The sequence below is a fragment of the Ptychodera flava genome, chromosome 10 (assembly GCF_041260155.1).
Source record: "Ptychodera flava strain L36383 chromosome 10, AS_Pfla_20210202, whole genome shotgun sequence".
NCBI lineage: Eukaryota > Metazoa > Hemichordata > Enteropneusta > Ptychoderidae > Ptychodera > Ptychodera flava.
This window is the reverse complement of record NC_091937.1, coordinates 8506025-8526289: the sequence shown is the minus strand read 5'-3', so window position 1 is coordinate 8526289 and position 20265 is coordinate 8506025. Positions and strand designations below refer to the sequence as shown.

Here is a 20265-nt window from a genome sequence, read left to right as displayed (position 1 = left end):
AAATTGAACGATTGTTCACAAGTGAATACAACTGCAATGTTAAAATCAAAATGAATGTTCTTTTGTGAATGTTATTTCGGTGAAATTCCAAAATCAAATTCCTTGGTACACATAATGCACGTGTAACCATAAAATTCTAATCATGTACATTTATATCAATTATCAAACTCTATAAATGCACAGATATTTATATAGTTTTATATTGGAAAAAAATTGTACACACATTGCACTTTTTACTTGCCACATCAAGCAAAGTACATTTAGATAAATTAACAATTACATATATAAATGTAAAGATAAAACTTGATTTTTATGGGGAAAATGTTAATAGGTTGCCCAATAGATTCCCATGTATTATGATTTGAAAATTTTGGACGCAGCGCTATGTCGGCCACAATTTGCCTTCTAATAGTTGCGCAAAAATGGTGAACCTCCTCAAAAGGCATGTGTGAAATTTCATGACCCCTAAAAATGCTTGCGCAAAAAATATGCGGCACAACTTTAACTTCTGTTCCATGCCTTTGAGGGGGCTTCAAAATTAGAGCAAGTCAGAAGGGGATTTGCGTTTGTTAGGGGGGGGGGGATTTGATAAAATCTGTGAACTCTTTTGGGATTCCCCGCTCCAGAGATGTATGTGAATGCAGCCTTAAACAGCAGAGAATGAAAACCGTCACGCAAGGCTTCACCCAAGTCTTTAATGTATTCACTGGTTTCAATGGTCTATAGATTTCATCTCCTTTTTAAAACGGCCACGCTACACACAAGGTATTCAAATGAACAGGCCTTGACGCAGTATCATCTCAACTTGAAAATTAATTGCCAAAGGCACAATCCAACGCCGCCATTAAGACAAGCAGACCTCCTGTTTAGTCGAACGAAGACAATTCAAAGAAGTCAATGTCAGATTGCCTGAAAAGGTTGACTGTCAAGTTTAGTCTATCCAGCTAAAAATTCTCTGTGGCCGTTTATCGTGACGGCATTCAGTGCTGGTATACGAGACCCGAACGGTCACGGTTACATTGTTCGCTGTTGATTTTCAGTTCTATTGGACACTATTTTGAGTAGCCTGTGCGACTCGATGACAACGTCTCGTACCACAGGTGAGTTCACTGATTTTTACTGCTCTTCTCAACGCAATCTAGAATATCTCCAGTATTACACACAATTAATAGCAAGTATCAATCCCAATTTGCCAAGGTAAATTCAAAATGGACAACTGTGTCCCACCTCTCATGACCTCTAGCGTCTAAGGTCACACGATGACACATCACAACGGCCTTCTCGCCTACAGCTTTTATAAACAGAAAAACTTTCTCGAGTATATTACATGAAAAATGTCTCTAATTCAATAATGATAATATATCAAGAGGCAACCATATTGTAATTGACGTTTTATTAAATTACCCTGTTCAGATTGACCACTTTGCGTCTGTGTAGGGCTGGACCTGGGCCGGGGCCGACGTAAAAAAACAATGTGGACACGCTGCGTCGGCCTTGGGCCGACACAGTTTGGTCCCGGTGAGAAGGGGGGTTCAGGGCCGACGCAGGGCCGACGCAAAATTTGGTCCGACGCAAATCGCCTGTGTGGACACGTTGCGTCGGCCTTGGTCCCAGTTGACCAGGCCTCCGCCATAGATCGAAGTTGAACTAGTCACCCTATTCCCACAAAACAAACGACGTTTGAAACTAAAGTTTACACCTATCGAAAGTTTTCAATCCAGTACTCTTTACATTTTAATATCATCCCAAGTACGCAGAACTTCCCACCAACCTTTGTTCCGCAAACGAGACCATATCACTCGATTCTACAGTGCACGTAATAGACTAGAGAGGCATGTCAAAAATGCCGCGCACTGGTTATTTCTCCACCACGGTCTTATATATACCATATGCTCATCCAATAAATAGTGAAGATCTCTCCGATGATTAAACGGGTGAGTGGTAGTCATATTTGCCCTTCTTGTGCGTAAAAACGCAGGTCATTCGGAACTTTGACAGGTCAGAGGTCACAAAGGAAGGTAATGTTACGTCGGCCCTAATTCTGGTACCAGTAAGTGCGGACGCGGACCAAATTTAATCCCAAAAGGACAATTATTTTGCGTCAGCCCAAATTTCAGTTGGGCTGCCAATGTGAGCTAAGTAACTATCTATAGGCAGCATATCTAAACTGACTTGTCGTTTTACTTGGCAGTTCGAAATATCTACCCAACTTAATCATTGTACTTAAAATACAAGTTTATAAGGAGTGGCCCATTTGATTTCGGAGGGGGGGGGGGGGCTGGAGGAAATGGGTGTTGCGACAAATTGTTCTTTTACCCACCCTGGCAGCATTTTTTACCAAGCGATTGCTTCAAAGCAAATTTTGTTTTTGACTAGTAGAGTCAGAGCAATTTTTATTTCAAAATACAAAATCATTCAATCACAAGCTTGTAAAATCGAGCCGTTTTTAACATTTAATTATGTGGATATATCACTGTCTTCACACGTGTACATCACTGAACATATATAAATAATAAGAAAATTAGAAAAGCCCTATATCATGGAATCCGTGCTCAAAAATGGAACAGCTGATGTCCTTTAGGTTTTCAAAAGTATTCATAAAAATTGGACTTTTAACTCTACCGCTGCAGAGGGGTTCGGGTATGTATTTCTCGGTAAATTCACACTTACTTACTTTATTACTTAGTTAATTTAGTCTCTAACCTCCGTATGAGAGTCACAATGATCATAGTTATCATGGCACACAATATTGTCATCATACTTTGCTACCGTATTCATCATACCTCGCAGATATGACACAATATTCGACACTCTAGCATACGAAAATGAGGACATCAGACATTAAATCTCATGTCGTTTATTTTTTTCACTCTTTCAAAGGTACTACAATATTGCCAGAAGAATGAGTTGTAGGTTCATTTATCGAAGACGAAAACAGTTGTCTTGTTTTGTGATTGCGATGCTCTTCGTGTACTTCACCTTGGCTTCATTCATGGTAAAACAATCACACAGCACTGTAAAGAAAAGACACCACCAGAGCCAGCACAACAAGGTAACACGTTTACAGGGTGATGTCAAGGGTGGTGTCAAGGGTGGTGTCAAGGGTGCAGTCAATGGCACTAAATCACGCCAAGGAGCAAAATTCAATGCTCCAATCAACGGTAAAAACAATGGCACTAAGTCACGCCAAGGTGCAAAATTCTCCAATTCTCCAATCAATGGCACAGTCAATGTTGCAGTCAATGGCACTAATTCACGCCAAGGTGCAAAATTCAATCCTCCAATCAACGGTACAATCAATGGTAAAGTCAATGGCACTAATTCACGCCAAGGAGCAAAATTCAATCCACCAATCAACGGTACAATCAACGGTGCAGTCAATGGCGCCAAGTCAAGCCAAGAAATAAAATCCAATCATCAAATCAACGGTACAATCAATGGTAAAGTCAATGGCACTAATTCACGCCAAGGAGCAAAATTCAATCCACCAATCAACGGTACAATCAAGGGTGCAGTCAATGGCACTAAGTCAAGCCAAGGAATAAAATCCAATCATCCAATCAACGGTACAATCAATGGTAAAGTCAATGGTACTAAGTCACGCAAAAGAGGAAAAGTCAAGCCTCGAAGGAAGCTTAAGAAGCCCAATATCATGGAATCCGTGCTCAAAAATGGAACATTTGATGTCCTTAAGATTTTCAAAAGTATTCATCAAAACTGGACTTTTAACGCAACCGCTGCAGAGGGTTTCAGGTATGTTTTCTCTCGGTAAATTCACACTTACTTACTTACTTACTTACTTACTTACTTACTTACTTACTTACTTACTTACTTACTTACTTACTTACTTACTTACTTACTTAAACTTACTTACTTACTTACTTACTTACTTACTTACTTACTTACTTACTTACTTAATTAATTAATTAATTATTTTTTTACCAGCATAAGGCTATATCAAGCCTTATTTTCCACTTCCCGAACCAAAGTTTTACACACTGTTTTGACCACTCAACTTTGCTTTTCTACCACATCATAAATGTAACATTAGCTGACATTTAGGCAGTAGTTGCATCTCGCGAAAATCAAGTTTGAATGACTTGGTCCAAGAGGAAATAATAGCAAGTGGACCATACACAGAAGAAACCCACAGTTGCAAATTCCAAGCATTAAGAAAATTCGCAGAATTTTGTCAATGCAAACTCAAAAAGGACACCACGATATTTAAATAGCAAGAACATGATCCCTGTAAAATATCATGCTCGTGCGAAGTACTCATCATATATCAGTACATATTATGACGGTACACAATGACGTCAGTTCACAATCATGACTTTGTACTGACAGAATTTGGTGGTGTCTTTGAATCCAATCCCGATATCCCCTCAAAAAGCAAAATTGTTTATTTAGCGACAGCTTGGTTATTTTTATTAGGCTCCTCGCAGAGAATGGATGCAATACATCAGGGACGTTTTTAGTAACCAAGCGCAATCTCAAAATCAACGATACTTTGCCATATAACGCTGAAGAAGACCGTCAATGGACTGTTACGTCCGATGTACTAAACCGTTTACCCCAGGTAATTTTATCTTGCTTTAAATAGTGTATATTGTCATTACTTTAACTAGTGGAAACTGTTGCTTTGGTATTTCTGTACATGTTGACCGACCAATTTCAGCAATATTTTCATACTTCACAACCGCTCGCCTTAGTTGAATGACGGGCGCTCAGAGTGTTCATACTGGTTTTTGTCAGATTAACCTCAAATTGCGCCTATAGGTTTACTGTCTTGCAAACGAGATCCCCCGGCCTTATTTGGTGGTTTAGCTTTCTTCAGACTTGGCGCAATGACTTCATGGTTTGATTGAATTTTGATGCGATTTGGGTTTTTCTTCCTCAAATTTCATGTCAACACTCAGGATATTCCCCAATGTGATTCGACCGTAGACACTCTACGATCTCCCTTTTGACATTTTGCAATCACTCATTCCATTAGGAATATAAACATATGAGTTGTTATAGGTCTGACGCACTAAGGTGCCACATTAGTATATAATTAACTTCGTCACTTAACGATGAAGTTTTTTTTTGTTTTGTTTCTGTCTGCTGTTTTTTTTCAGGACTCCCCGTACAAATGGAATTCGTTCAAGAAATGCAGTATTGTTGGCAGTAGTGGGATACTGTTGGGAAGTAAATGTGGAAATGAGATCGATTCATCAGATTTTGTCGTCAGGTAAGAACAAATGTATATTTTTACAAGCACTATCCTGGGTTCTCCTTTATTCTTGGTCATTAGTCAGCGGTTGTTGTCTTTCCTTTTTTCTATACCTTTCTTTCACGATAGTAAATAAAAACATGCTAAAAACAATAAACAAAAACTTTTCTCCCGTTGGCCATTTTTACAACATGTATTTGGTCCATTAATGCAAAACATATGAAAGTGTTATCTAAATTCATGTATAGGACTACCATTATTAGAAATAGTATCTGCAAGATTGCATTTCTTTGGCAAATACGTCAACCTCGGTGCAGACTATGACGTCGACTGTAGTATGACAATATGGGTATTGAATACATTTATTTTATGTTTCTAGAAAGTTTTAATTGCGTATTGGTGTCGTATTAGACAAATGTACTGGATACGGAAAATTTAATTCACATGTAACTTAAATATCATTTCAGTAATTTTGGGTTTCCACGGCACACATGAATTATCACACCAGTATATTTATTGGTGGTGAAAACTACTACATCTCGTTTGCCGAGACGACAATATAACAGTACTGTTTTGGCGACGTTTGTCTCCAGGTACAACTTTGCAAAAATTCGAAACTTTGAGGATGACGTTGGATCGAAGACAAGTCTCATGACGTGTAATCCAAGTGTTTTTGAAAAAAAGTAAGTATATCGTGTTTAATATGGAATTACTTAAGCTGTTCCCCTCATTAAAACCAGTTTGCCATTACGTACTCTAACGTCTTGTTTCTGTTACCTAATAGTGTGCCTGACTTTAATTTGGATGTGTGTGAGCCAATAACCATCTGGTCATAAAGACATTAATTGGCACCCCAGACTGGTGATAGTAATCTGTCTCCAGGCTTACATGCCCGTGTTGGGTTTTCTGTTGTTTATCCAGTACAAACGACCCAGTCATTAGGTTCCTTCCTGTTAATGATATGAAAACGTGTAGTGTGTGTAAAAAAACATGCATACCAGGCATCGAAGTGGCAAACCTTGCCTGTATCTGCTGTATGTAAACTGCATTGATGATCGTTGAGAAATGAATGCTGGTCCGAACTATAATTCAAAAATAAACAAAAACGGCGCATTTTGCACGTTTAGACGCTTTATTAGCAAGCTGAATAGTATATGCTTTGGTACCATACAAAACAAAAAAGTGAATAGAATCAACAAAAGTTACAGCTATTTGCCATGCCTCACGATTCCGTGGTACGTACTAATTTTTGTATTCAAATGGTCTTCCTTTTCAGGAATTATAGTTCGATGACGCTTTGCAAATCACATGTTACTCAGTATATTTCTGAACCTCATTCTACGAGGAAGAGCGCGCACAGGGCCACCATACTTTCAATGTTTGTACGATCACACTTATTGACTTAACCTGTTCTTTTCAAGCACTTTAAATTACTACATTGACGTCACTGAAGAGAATTAATGGCTGTCGCTTTATTAATTTGTCAGGAGTCGATACTTTAACCAGAATGTACGAACAATGGCATTAACCTCAAAATCTAAGCAGAGCAAAGGATGGCTATCGAATGTGTAATTTCGACTGTATGATTAGAGTGTATTTCCTGTATCGACAGTTATTATGGACTAACGGAGAATACGACTGAGCAGTTCAGAAAAGATGTACTGACAGAATACGGAAACACAACAATCTACATACCAGCCTTCGCGAATAGACTTGGCAATCAGCTTGCGTTTCGGGCCCAAGATGCTTTGAATTCTACAAGTGTACGAATTTTGTTTCCCAATCCACTCCATATGATATCAGTGAAATCATTCTGGAAACTTCGGGGAGTAGGTGGTTTGCATCCTTCGTCCGGTATGTATTTGTGTGTGTGTGTGTGTGTGTGTAGTGTCTGTCTATCTGTCTATATGTATGTATGTATGTATGTATGTATGTATGTATGTATGTATGTATGTATGTATGTATGTATGTATGTATGTATGTATGTATGTATGTATGTATGTACGTACGTACGTACGTACGTACGCACGCACACACGCACGCACGTACGTACGTACGTACGTATGTATGTATGTATGTATGTATGTATGTATGTATGTATGTATGTATGTATGTATGTATGTATGTATGTATGTGTGTGTGTATGTATTTCGTTTTTGTTTGGTTTACCTGCCTTGTATTGTTTTTTGTGCCGTGAGTCTACGGATGACACAGACACACATACGTACACACAAACACGCACACACGCACACACACAAACATACACACACGAATATTTTCAAAAGTGTACCGGCTGGAGTCACCTTACGTCAGGGATTCTATATATGAATCGTTTGTCATCTCATTAACACCCCTCTCTCTCTCTCTCTCTCTCTCTCTCTCTCTCTCTCTCTCTCTCTCTCAGGATTACTTCTCTTCACTACTGTTCTCTCACTCTGTCAAGAGATCAATCTGTACGGATACTGGCCATTCACAGTAGATGCATACGGGACCCCGGTTTACTATCACTATTTTGACACACCAGACGCTGTTCATCGTATCGCAAGGCTACAGGGCAGGTACCATAACATGCCTGCCGAATTGATGTCCATGATAAATTTGCATAATAGAGGAATAATCCGACTTCATTACGGTCAATGTTGAATTTTCAATGCTAGGCTTAACTTTTATCAGATGACCATACTTGAATGTTCGTGAGCTCATGTATAAAAATTTCACCCAGTATGTCTCCGATTTTAGTGAGAGATTCTAGATTTTTCCTCCGACTTGACCTTTATTTCAGTGTTTGAATTATTCCCAGTCTAACACCTTGCACTGTCCGTAAAAATAGTAGGAAATACAAAGGAAACCCCATTCGCTTTCATTTTGTTGTCAATCATTTGAGCAAACTTCGACTGGAAATATTTTAGAGAGACACAAAAGAAGCAGACACAAAAGCTTTGAGCTATTATACGGATTGGGATATAGCTGATGTTGTACATCTACCACGTTGTACATGCTTTCGAGGGAATCTAAGTGTCCAGAGACGTGGGATACGAGGCAATACACTCTGTTTATTGCTTGAATATCCCAAACATCTAGATAGAAATGCAATTTTACTTTTTATAAACAGAAACATTTAAGACTAACGAGCTAAAACACCACAAGCCAGCCAACAAGCCCGCAATCCTACCCACCTTTCTATATTTCATTTAAATACCAAAAACTAGCTGCAATCAAAGAAACGTCTTTTATGTTGGTGTTTATATTGTGATGAAATTGTGAGTGTTTTACAGTGTTGTCTCCCGCATGAAAAAAATTCAGATACCAAAGCCCTGCGACTGATGCCCGTATTAGATTTTATTGTACACAAACACACATTATTAAGTCAATCTGACACAGCGTTATGTCCTTTTGCCAAGTTGAACAAAATTAGATATATCATACTCTGACTCTTGAACAGTCAAAATTCGAAAAGTCAGAAGGCCAGATGTACATCAAAAATGCCTTTATGCTCAGTACAAAACAGACTTTCTCGTATAATGAGCTGCTAACACGATTGGAACTAATTTGGGATAATTGGATCGTGAAGTAATGTCCTTATTTTTATGAGTAATTTCTAATATTGCAACATTCAACTGTAGGGCACCTAACACTCTTGAGAAATTTGAAAAATATGAAGATCCAATTATCCAAAATTAGCTCCAATCGTGTTAACTGATAACTGCTAACTGCCTTTCTTGACTGTGAAGTCTTTGTATGATCAACATTTGCATGTGTCATCAGATTTAGTTAGTCATTTACGATAGAAAACATTAATTACAAACACTGTTTCCCTGTTCAGAGGCTCGACTTTACCACAGAACACAAGAAAGTTGCTCCACACCATTGTGATAACTCTTTCAAATGTTCCTTACATTAATATTGGTTGGATATATTCTGTGCTGTACAAGAACTCTTGAAAAAGACAGGCCAATCAAGAATCGAGAACAAACATTTGTTGCCTTGTTTTGATCAACTACACTGTAAAAATAGCGGACGCTAGACGCGTCTTTACGCGTTCAAAATGTACATGTCGGTGTTCAAATTTGAACACCTAGTGTTCATATTGTTAACACCAGTGTTCATAATATTAACAATGATGTTCTAAACCTGAACACTATGTGTTAACAACGATCTCCTTCAAGTGTTCAAAAACTCAGCATCACAGAAATTTTACAATACTGTGAAACAATTAACAGTCTTTTGTGTTTTTTACTTTACAATGGCTATATTAAATTTACTATTGCTTCACTGTCAGGTAAACGTACACGGATTTTGGTGTAACAAATTTCACACCAAGTGAAAAATATTTGCGGCATACAATTGCTGAAAGCATGTTTTTTCTAAAAAAGGAAGTATACAAAATAATTATACACGTTTATTACGGGTTGAAAGTTTAAGAATTAGAAAAGAAAATCAGAAAACCACCATGAACGTTCTACTTTTAACATCGGCGTGCAAGAAGCGTTCTACTTCTAAACACTTGGTGTTCAAGTTTGGTGTCTTTCCTATCCCATGATGCATCAAAACGGAAGTTGCGACATTTTTCTTGTAAGCGCACCCTGAAGTCGTGATCGTGCGGAAGCAAGGCCAGAAAGGGTAAGTTTCCACTCCAAAATAGTAAAAGGTATTAGATTTTTGAAGCATCTATATTATCGTCCTTTGATATTAATTGTATGGTACCTTGAAATAGCTTAACTACGTGAGAGAACCTGTTTTTTTTCTTTCGTGGCTGCTATACACAACAACCAGCTGTGACTACGCAGTGGTACTTTTGGCCATAGCCTATCGATCGATCTCACTCGGGTCAGGGTAATCAAAACACAACTGTAGCGATAACCCTTGACCTGAGCGCGATCGATACGCCTTGCATATTAACATCTAACACATGTCTTTTAGTAATCACAATTGCATGTAAAACATCAGTTAAACATCGTAGAGTATACAATGTATTGTTTCAGCATATGAGAGTTTGGCTTTTTTATTTTAATCATTTGATGACATGAAGCATCAAATATTTTCTAACAGTATTGAAGAGAGGCACTGTATATAAAAGTCTCCCCTTTTCCTTAACCTAATCAGCCCCTTCCCTTTCATTTAAAGTTTCATCTCGCCATATTACCATTGTTGCATTTTTTCAGGATGTAAAAAGCTGGATCAAACTGAAAATCGAAGAGTTTTTATAGAAGCTGGTGGTACAGATAACGAAGAAGATGAGTGTACAGGTAGCTGTCTGGAAACAAGCTTGAGAACCTCAGTTCATCTCTAATGTAGATTTAAACTTCGAAGGGTCAGTAACTGAATTTTGATAAATTTTCTTTTGTTCTGAAATAATCCAAGCTTTGGTAGCATGCTATGATCAACTAAATGTTGTCGGAGAATAAGCTTTCACAGACGTGTAGTCTCCCTTATTTAAATTAAAGCTGAAAGCGACAGACCATTCAGAGAAAATGTTCACTCTGAATTACTGATTTTTCTGAAATTTTCACTCTGAATTTTCTGTCACTTTCTGCTTCAATTTTTCATCATCCCCCTTGCATCTGATGAAGGAGACTTCACGTCTTTGAAAGCTTATGCCCTTGTAACATTTAGTTGATCATAGCCTGCTACCAAACTTAAGATTATTTTGTATTGTAGCTCAACACGTCTATTGTAGCTAGCAACTGGTTTTTAGCTTTGCTGTCAGCTAAGTAGGTGGATGTGTAGCATTGTCCTCAAATTTTTACATCCAAAGGTTTTTCTTCAAAACAGCCTGTACGAATCCTTTAATATTTGGATTACAGGTCCCAAGGGATTACCCTAATTATGATGAATATGCAAATTTATTTTTGAGGCTAATTTTGCTATTCTGTGGCAAAAATCTTCTTCTCTTTAACTGCCGTCTTCAATATTTGATAAACATGTCTCTAAAAATGTCCTTAGTCAAATTTGTGCTAGTTGTGATGAAATATTCAAATTTTTATATTTCATGGCAATTTTTGTCATTGTTTGGTCAGGACATAGATCTCTACTGATAGTCTTTTTCAGATTGTTCAAATTATGCAGAAATTTGCAACTTTGTATTTTTAGGACATTAAAGACATTTCAGACATTTTTAAGACATTCGGGATTACCAGAATGTGATATATTCAAGTCATGATGAAATGTACATTTTTTTCATTTTAAGGGTGATTTTTACCATTTTTGGTAAAACAAATTGTATAAAAATGATAGCAGGGTACACCAGAATTTGAAAGGTCTTTATGAATATGTTTTAAATTTCTGAAAAGTATATTTTTAAAATGTCACCCATTTATTTTAGGGTTTATTTAAAGATATTACAAACAAACAAACCTTTTTGTTTATGAAGGACTTTTCTAGACAAGGAAATAGGTTTACCCTGCCAAGGACCCACTTTCCCCACTTTCTGCATGTTGTGCCTTACTGTGACACTGACATGTTGTGTTTACTTTAGTGTGGCCCACTATATACCATGTGCACTAGAGAAGCCTTGACTAACTTTTTTTCTTCAAAATTTACAATTGTCTATACAAGAGGAAATGTCTTAAGAAACCATCTTACAAAAATGGAGTATGCATTTCATACATATACGTCTTTTCAACACAATAAGTATGTCAAATTTTGAGCTTTTTCAGATGATTTGTGTACATTTTAAACAAGTATGAACATAAACGTCATCCACAATATGATGATTTTTATGCTTATGTTTTTGATAGGAAGGTGTTAACACTATTGTTTTTTTCCTCTGACAAACTTTACTTACAAAGTTGTAATGTTTATTTTCCCATTTTACAGTAAATTATTGTATTTTACTCTAGAAATATTTCGTGTATTTAGAATAAAATAATTTTACTGGATATCAATGGTCTGTAATGTTATTTAAAGGCTTGAACACCCCGTGAACGCCCAAATTAAAGGTGTTCAACGAGCGCGCATCATGTGTTCTAGCCTTTAACACACTTATCGTTGAACGGCGTCCATGCGTTCAAAAAGTGTTACAGCCCTTTGAACGCGTAAAAGCGTTCAATTTTTTGAACACATTTCCCGTGCAACGTGTGTTCAGATAAGGAACACCATGGTGTTCAATATAATGTCTGATGAACACGTAGCGTTCAAAATCTGCACACATATGTTCAAAATTGAACGTTGGTTGAACACGTAGTGTTAAATTTCTGAACGTCTAGAGGCGTTCAAAAAGTGTTACAAAAAGGCGTTTAATTGGTGTTCTATCCTTGAACACTTAACTTTACAGTGTATTGGGAGCGACGGTGACTTTGTCACTATTTTTGTCAGAATGTACAAAGGTTACTTACTCTAGCAATATTTGACTAATTATTCTCGCGAACTTACAAAAGTTGAGCGTACATGATAATAAAACATGTTAATTGACAGGCAACCATTCCTTCACAGATAAAACACAGCAATCTAGTGATGGCTTTCCAGCCTGATTGACATGCTGTTTTTCCCCGATGTTCAAACTTCAACAGCTCAAACAATCCCTGGCTAATCAAATGACTGATGCGGTGAAATTAAGTTTGAAATAAGTCTTGAAAGTCAATCATGTATTCATCGGATTGGCGTCAGGTAACATGGCGTACACATGCATTTGCAGTACATAAAAACAACCAACCATTCTTTGAATCTAAAGTCTGTGTGGACCAACGGTGAAAATTGTTTGCTACAAACAATGATCCCGTGCATGAAATGGTAACAGATACATCGTGGATCAGCTTGCAGCATGCAGCAAAGCAATATGGCGGTCACTGTGGACTATTCTATTATATGGAGCAGCGGCCACAGAAGGTTAAGAACGGAATGTTACAAAAATAAAAATACAAGGACAAAATTAAGTTTTGCCTGCCATTCAAGTTAAGGAATGGCAATGTCACATCATTTTAGCAAATATCTTCAGTGATTTCTTTAGGTCTTAAAGGAAAATTTAATCACTAAATAATTTACAATACTATGCTCTTGTTTACACACCCTGCCTAACAAATAGTATCTCCGTGTATTGGTCTGGATAAGAAAATATTCTATCATCTCTGTCAAACTGGTAGTTTGGATGAGCCGTTGATCCTACCAGCAAACTTTGATTCATATGTTGGTACAATTGAACAGGTAAATGTAAATAACACAATTCCAGGAAATGCATACATATATTTACACAATAAAATCATCTATATACTGTAAGTTTTGTAAAGACAGCTCACTGATAAATACAGTTCTGTTTGAGAGATAAACCCGGTTTAAAATCACTTTAATGTGTGTGCACTTTGCCACGTTAACATCAGCGTCACTGTGAATCGAAATGGGAATATGAGATATTATAGTTATTTCGGTTACAACACCCAACTTTTTCCAATCTTCACACTGCCGCCAAGTGCGCCGAAGTAGGTATACGAAAGTGTAATTCCGATTTTTTTTTTATCTGAAGAAAATATCATATCGCAGGCAGGCAAATTTTGCACGTACCTTTTGACATAAAATGTTGAGACTGAACCACGTCATTTTTGTGATTTTTGTGATTAAATTATAATGTTGCTATACTCAGTCAGTGAATTAATAAAAAAATTATTTGCAACAATTTCTCAAGTGTCGATCGCTTCTATTTCAAAAAATGTTAAAGCACTTGAACTTTGGCAGCAAAGGTCAGGTTTTCCTACCAATCGAACGCGTTACCCTTGTATCTGCGCAGTAGTGAGGCTGTTTCTGCCGGATGTGATTCGCGGCTGCGAGCAATTTCAAGTTGCGAAGACTGACTTGATACAACTGCTTAAGAATGTGGTTATGTCTCTCGCTCCACCACGTATGACTTAAAATTAGTAATGCTATGATGTGTGGCTGAGTATCGAAACATACCCAGTGGGCGGTATTTTTAAATTTAGCTGGTTAGTTCCAACAAGACTCCGAAACCTACGGTAGCTCGCGGCTAGCGCTCGATAGAATGTGTCAGTTTTGTTGAATATGAAAAACACAAAATCCTTTAATATCTTCGGTCATATTCATTATAATTTTAAAAAAAATCCTGGCATAGTTCAAGCAAAGTCTTAGGTACAGCAGGACGGCCTACTCTGATGTCAGTAACATTTGAAATTAATCCTTTCAGTACAAAACATTTGCGAAAATTGACGAGCACTAAGATTCTACGTTGAGTGCAATAATTTTCTCGTCAAAGGCTAAATGCTGTTTTCAGAAACATTGAAAAGGGTCTGCCTGAGTACAATAAACGACATATTTTCACGATGGAATTGATTCATTTTCAAAACACAAGTGGAACTAATAAACATGTTGCTTCTCTGACTATGTACTTATACTTTGATAATTACCGTGAGTGCAAAGGTTGTTGACAAATTGATACACTTGTCTACCGTCATCTTCCACTAAATTAACACCCTCAAAAAAAACTACACAAACTTCAAACTTCCTTTGTAAGTTAGTCGGGAGAACTTGTTATTAGGAACGCTTTAGAATCCAGACAGTGGACACTTGCACAATTTAAGGACAAATTCTGCCGTATTTTAACAAAATAGGAGACGCAGTTTTCGGCTTTTCCAGAAGAGTACATTTGGTAGGTATTTGAGTGAGAGTCATAGCGACACACGTTGAACTGAATTTCGATAGACTTCGTGGTAATACCAGGCGCTCAGAGGAGCTTCAAATATGACATGTTCCCTCCCCTGTCCACTCGTAAAATTTATGCATACGCCCTTTGCTTCCTAATGTACCCGTGCTGTCACTTAAAATCTGTTTCTCAAAGGTGTACCGGATCGTTTCCAGATTATGATGTAAACCTGTCACATACGCTTTCAGATGACATCAATATTTTCATTGTGACTTCAGGATTAGTGTCTGAAGAGTGCCATATGTAGGCAGAATGTATCACTTTTCTCAAAACACACTGTAGATGTTGTTTTCATAAAGGCTACGAGTCGGTACGTTTATGAGAGTTTCACATATGCGTGAAGTGTCACGTGAGTCTCTTGTTCATTGTTTGTTTTTAATATGTATGAATATCATGACATGATGTAACGGTGACATTTCAATTTTCGAAATGTACGCGATTGCTGTCTTTAATTTAAAAATAGCCTCCACGTGTTTGTTTGTGGCATAGCTTTACGTACGTTTCTAGCATTTCATCCTCCAGCTCTTCGATTTTGTATTGGTCTGCTGTTGTTGACTGATAGTGAATTTTCAACACTGTCCGGTAAATTAGCTCGGCATTCCCTACTGCATTCCATAATGTAAAGAACAGTTTAAGCCTTTGTTTTATTGTCAACGTTTTAAGCAAATTGAGAAGAAAGTAATAAATATTCCGCGCCTTCATATAAGAATCTGAGTGCGTGGAACTATTCAGAAAATGGTTATTGATCAGCATCTTTACATTGTGCTGAATGCTCATTATTTTCAATGTCATGAAGTTTCGTTGGTATACTCTAAAAGACTGCTACAACATTTATAATTAGCTTGCCTACACAACGTCTAGTCCTTAAGTAAGTTGTGAGGCATTTACATTTTATAAGTGATACACACCTGTTTCAGTCACCAAAATCTCTGAAGGCTCTTTCTTTCAGTTGTCTACTTAGGATAAATGAAAATAAACAAATAAAGACAAATAAATAAATATAAATACATACATACATACATACATACATACATACATACATACATACATACATACATACATACATACATACATACATACATACATACATACATACATACATACATACATACATACATACATACCGCTTATTAGTTATTTGCATGTGAAATATTTCGATTGAACCGCAAAATTTTGATGAACTTTTGGTACAAATATTACTAGCAACAATATGTCCGTTTAGTGAAAGAAGCATTTCAATTTGATATCAAACGTTCTATATTCTTTGTTTCAATGCACTCGTCAAATTTGATTTTATCTCAGTAATTGCTGCGCCAATTTTGTTGAATTTTGCTCATATTGTTGATCATAGCAAGACCTGGTAAAATTGCCGGAAAAAAAACCTTTGCACCCGTAACATATGATGAAAGACGGGAGTATTTCAAGTCACATGGATATCTTTCGCTGAATGCTGAAATGCGATATTCTTTGCTAAAGTTCCATCAATCAATAAATGAATTGACAATGTTAGGCAGACGTCTTTGTTTATGACCAAACGTGCTAGGCAAAGTACACAGAGAAAATATGGAAAACGCCCAACTTGCCTAATTTAATATACCAATCAGCTGCCAGTTATATAATTCTTGCTGTGACAATTTGTTTCTCATGTTACTGAAGTGGTAAAGATACTCATTCTACAGAAAAACCCAAAACGTCTGGTCAAAAGAACCGACATCACAATAAGATAACAAAATCGTCGTAACAAAGAATATGAAATATCTGGATGCGTTACAAAGCCTGACATGTCCAGCTTTGGTATCTTCAACTCCAATAGGATAATACATCTTTCTTTCTGATACGGTTAAAGGCAGCACGCTATGAATGCAAGAGACCAATAAATAAGCGCAGGCTTGTTGCATGATCACTCCAATTTACGTCGCGACGGAAGACCTGATAATCAAGAATTTAACATTTCGGTAAGTGGCAAGATATGTACTATTTAATTTCTACTCTCATCATCTCGTGTTAAATAGTTGGCTCACCGGACTACGTTTATATAATCGTAAGAACTTCACAACCTTACGTCATCACACATTATGTTTCTGTCGTTGACCTAATCTCTAATCATTTTCGCCATACCTGTTCCTAATTTGTAAGCCACAGTTTCATCGCCAAACGCAAATGCTTACTTCAGGCCCCCACCCTCTCCCTCCCTCCCTCCCCCCCCTCTCTCTCTCCCTCTCGCTCTGTCTCTATTTGTGTATGTATATATGTGTGTGTGCATCACAACTTTCGGTAATTTGGATTCATATATTACTCATAACGCTTTTTATCAACCTGAAATAATGTTATCCCTGAGTAGGTCATACTCTACTACTACAGTAGTGAAAATGTATGGTGTGACATCTAGTCTTCATAAGCTTTAAGTTCGCTTTTCCTGATTTCCAACAGTTTAAGAAACGGCATGTATAACGTAAATGGAAAGAAATTTTCGTCGAGAAAATGTACGCAAATGGCATAGCTGAGGATGTTATTTGCAGAATGAAAGTGTTATAAGCATTCTTTAAGTACAATTTCAGTAAGCATCTCATTTGTTGCCTTAATCAATAATATCCATAAGCTCACAGAGTGGTTTACTGAAAAGAATTTTATCACCACTAACCATACTGACAACGTTGGTAGAGCTTCTGTCCACTGGATATACTACAAAAAGTGAAAACTTAATTACATTGGAAATTATGAGAGTTACGACCGACACTTTCCGAAATAAAGGTTGCTATATATGATGGTTGCATGTCGTCTATTCGGCGAGTACGATCGAGAGTGCGTCATGACGTCAGTTTTCCATTTGACAAATTGTAGAACGTGGTAGTACCGTTGTCATAATGAACAATCTTCAACTGATCGATCTTCTTGTGTGCGGGAAGACAGTTCTATCATAGGAACTCTGCCTTTTACGTCTAAAACTGGCCAGGAGGTGAAACAGTCGCTTTACCAACAATTGTCTCACCTGACTTTTGTTGTGCTCAAATGCTGATTTGTATCTGAAGAAGAAACTTATGTTAAACTTAAAGACATCGTAACCCCACTTATCAGTCCTTGCCTCTCAGAACTTCCGCTGGATTAACACTTTTTTCACGAGCCCAAAAGTGTTAGAAATGTCTTTTAACTGGCATATATTGACTGTAAAAAGGTCAAAAACTCCAATATTATAATTTTCTGCATATACCCAGTTAACGGTAATTTCTGACGAGCTGGCTGAAATTTCTTGGAATTTGCCCCGCCATGAGGTACAGAGAGTTCTTGCATTATTCTTGTGTCTGATGTGTTCGCAAATTTTATTGATGTTCATAATCCAACTATTCATATAGAAACAGCGATTATTTATTGCCAATCCAAACGAATGGGACGAGACAGATGTATTCAAGAAAAAATTTATCACGGAAAAGAATGAAAATGTATGAACTCTTTCGCAATTGTTAAAGAAAACATTGTCAACACACTTGGTAACCAGAAAAAATCACTTTCCGGATATTGGAAAGTCTTTTTCTGACCGTTGTTACGAGTGAAGATGATGACCTGTTGATCTGAGACAATAACTGGGCTTTAGACCGTCGTTTCTACTTATATCGAATGTATGTTACTGTTTTGCCCTTTGCAAAACCACAAACCGTTGAATTTTTTTTTTCAAAAACAAAGTCTTGTCATGATTTTTGCCCCTTCTTATCGTTGAATCGATCGAAATCGGTCAATCAATAAAGAAAAGGCACGCAGCAAGTTTGAGAAGCAGTAAGTTGGGCACTTATAACGCCAATGCACCAAAAATTTAGTCGTGTACGGGTCTCAGCAATCTCAGACTCCGAGGAGATCGGAGCTTGCGGAGAACTAAACACGACTGGATCTTTCAGTCACTTTAAACATTTTACCGTGTGTAGACAAGCGCATGCGTGCAAGTGACTACGTGCAAAAATCTGACCCCATCCGTTATGATTTGAGCAGAGACCTACAATGAAATAAAGCATTGAAGTCGTACGATGATGTGCCTTATACAAACTACTTCTTTCTATAGTATTTAGATTGCCAGAGTTCGACTTGCGACAATTATTGTCAACTGTACTCTGACCGACTGCCCGGAATTAAAATGAATAAATAATCACGTCATCGCACTGTTTTTAGTCGTGACTAAAAACGATTTCTATTTGTTTAGCCTCATGGGATTTCATCAGTGATGATGGGTAGGAAAAGAAAATAATAATGTCACGCTGGATTTTTCGAGGCCTGGGAGCTGAAATACCATAGGATCATAATAGTTTATGTACCTGAATCGAACACACCAAGGTGCTCGTTCTTTTTTCCGAATAAACATGTTCCGCGAGGTGCCAGCCCGTATTCGAGAAGTTACATGCAGTGTCGAGCCATCGCCGTTTGTCAAGTTCGGTTGAGTCGTCGAGTTTCTGGTCGTTGGATGTCTCAATTAGTCGAGCTCTAAATATTCTCAAAGTCTTTTAATTTTTGTCCTTGACTGGCAATCAAACAAAGTACATGTAGCTGTCCTACACTTACAATCAAAACAAAGTTTGTGTTGTCTTTGCACCGAGCAGAGCCTTTTGAGTAAGATTCTTTCCATGCCAGGTGTTTTCAGTCCTCCCAAGGTCCTTAACAGACGCTATACATTTTTCCTGTTGAAATAAGTCTGCCGAGACTGTCTCTCTCTCTCTCTCTTGGTTCAATGAGCTATTCAAGCAAAATGCGCATGGTCAAAATCTAATGGTTTTACAGGTGTACAGGTCGCCGAGCGTCCCCTCTTCGGCTTCAGCGATGTTCGGGGGGTAGGGTTGGAGGGGAGGGGTGGAGTAAGCTGACTTCCGCTAATCGACTGCAGCACGCATGTGTTGGCAGGTACGTTACGAGTGGATTGATGCTGGGCCATAGAATGCTATGCCCACTTCTTTTACAAAACAGATCCCACCCCTATTATTTCTGTATGCATTAATCAATCATTTGACATTGTAGAGAACATCAAATAAACATTAGACGACACGACATCGCATAACGTAAAGACTACACGTATATATAATATATATACACATATATATATATATATATATATATATATATATATATATATATATATATATATATATATATATATATATATATATATATATATATATATATATATAAAGACTACATGACTTAATGTAAAATACAGCAGCTCATGGAAAGCTTCCCAACATCAGTGCTTTCTCTGCTCGTTGATTGAATAGGGCACTTTGTATATATTGATGTTGATTTCGCCTTCCTAGGAAGCACTTTCCCGATATCATTACGAGCATTACCCAGTTTAGTCTGGCCGTCCATGTCGCATGCAAAACCCGTGCTATCATCGACACCATGATGTTTGTCAGCTTGTGATGAGCTCAGCTGC

At 37.4% G+C, this 20265-nt stretch overlaps 1 protein-coding gene across 3 annotated transcripts; it reads left to right on the top strand.

The window, feature by feature from the left end:
* The first annotated feature begins 758 nt into the window (after nt 1-758).
* LOC139141910 (alpha-N-acetylneuraminide alpha-2,8-sialyltransferase-like) lies at nt 759-13819 on the top strand. Of its 3 annotated transcripts, XM_070711671.1 has the most exons (9): nt 759-1100; nt 2881-3191; nt 3264-3753; nt 4435-4579; nt 5121-5233; nt 5809-5898; nt 6828-7069; nt 7620-7867; nt 12724-13819. In XM_070711671.1, the coding sequence occupies exons 2-8, from the start codon at nt 2903-2905 to the stop codon at nt 7856-7858; spliced, it is 1608 nt and encodes a 535-aa protein (XP_070567772.1). In that variant the 5' UTR covers nt 759-1100; nt 2881-2902; the 3' UTR covers nt 7859-7867; nt 12724-13819. The 3 variants fall into 3 exon arrangements, with proteins under 3 accessions (XP_070567772.1, XP_070567771.1, XP_070567770.1); XM_070711670.1 differs by having other exon boundaries at nt 964-1100; nt 2881-3753; XM_070711669.1 differs by lacking the exon at nt 12724-13819 and having other exon boundaries at nt 964-1100; nt 2881-3753; nt 7620-8522.
* The last annotated feature ends 6446 nt before the right edge of the window (nt 13820-20265 follow it).

Excerpts from the sequence above, each read along its gene's own strand:
- LOC139141910 (XM_070711670.1), top strand. The coding sequence starts at position 2,903 with ATGAGTTGTAGGTTCATTTATCGAAGACGAAAACAGTTGTCTTGTTTT. Across the intron at positions 4,580-5,120 it reads TACTAAACCGTTTACCCCAG|GACTCCCCGTACAAATGGAA; the intron begins GTAATTTTATCT and ends GTTTTTTTTCAG. Across the intron at positions 5,234-5,808 it reads TCATCAGATTTTGTCGTCAG|GTACAACTTTGCAAAAATTC; the intron begins GTAAGAACAAAT and ends GTTTGTCTCCAG.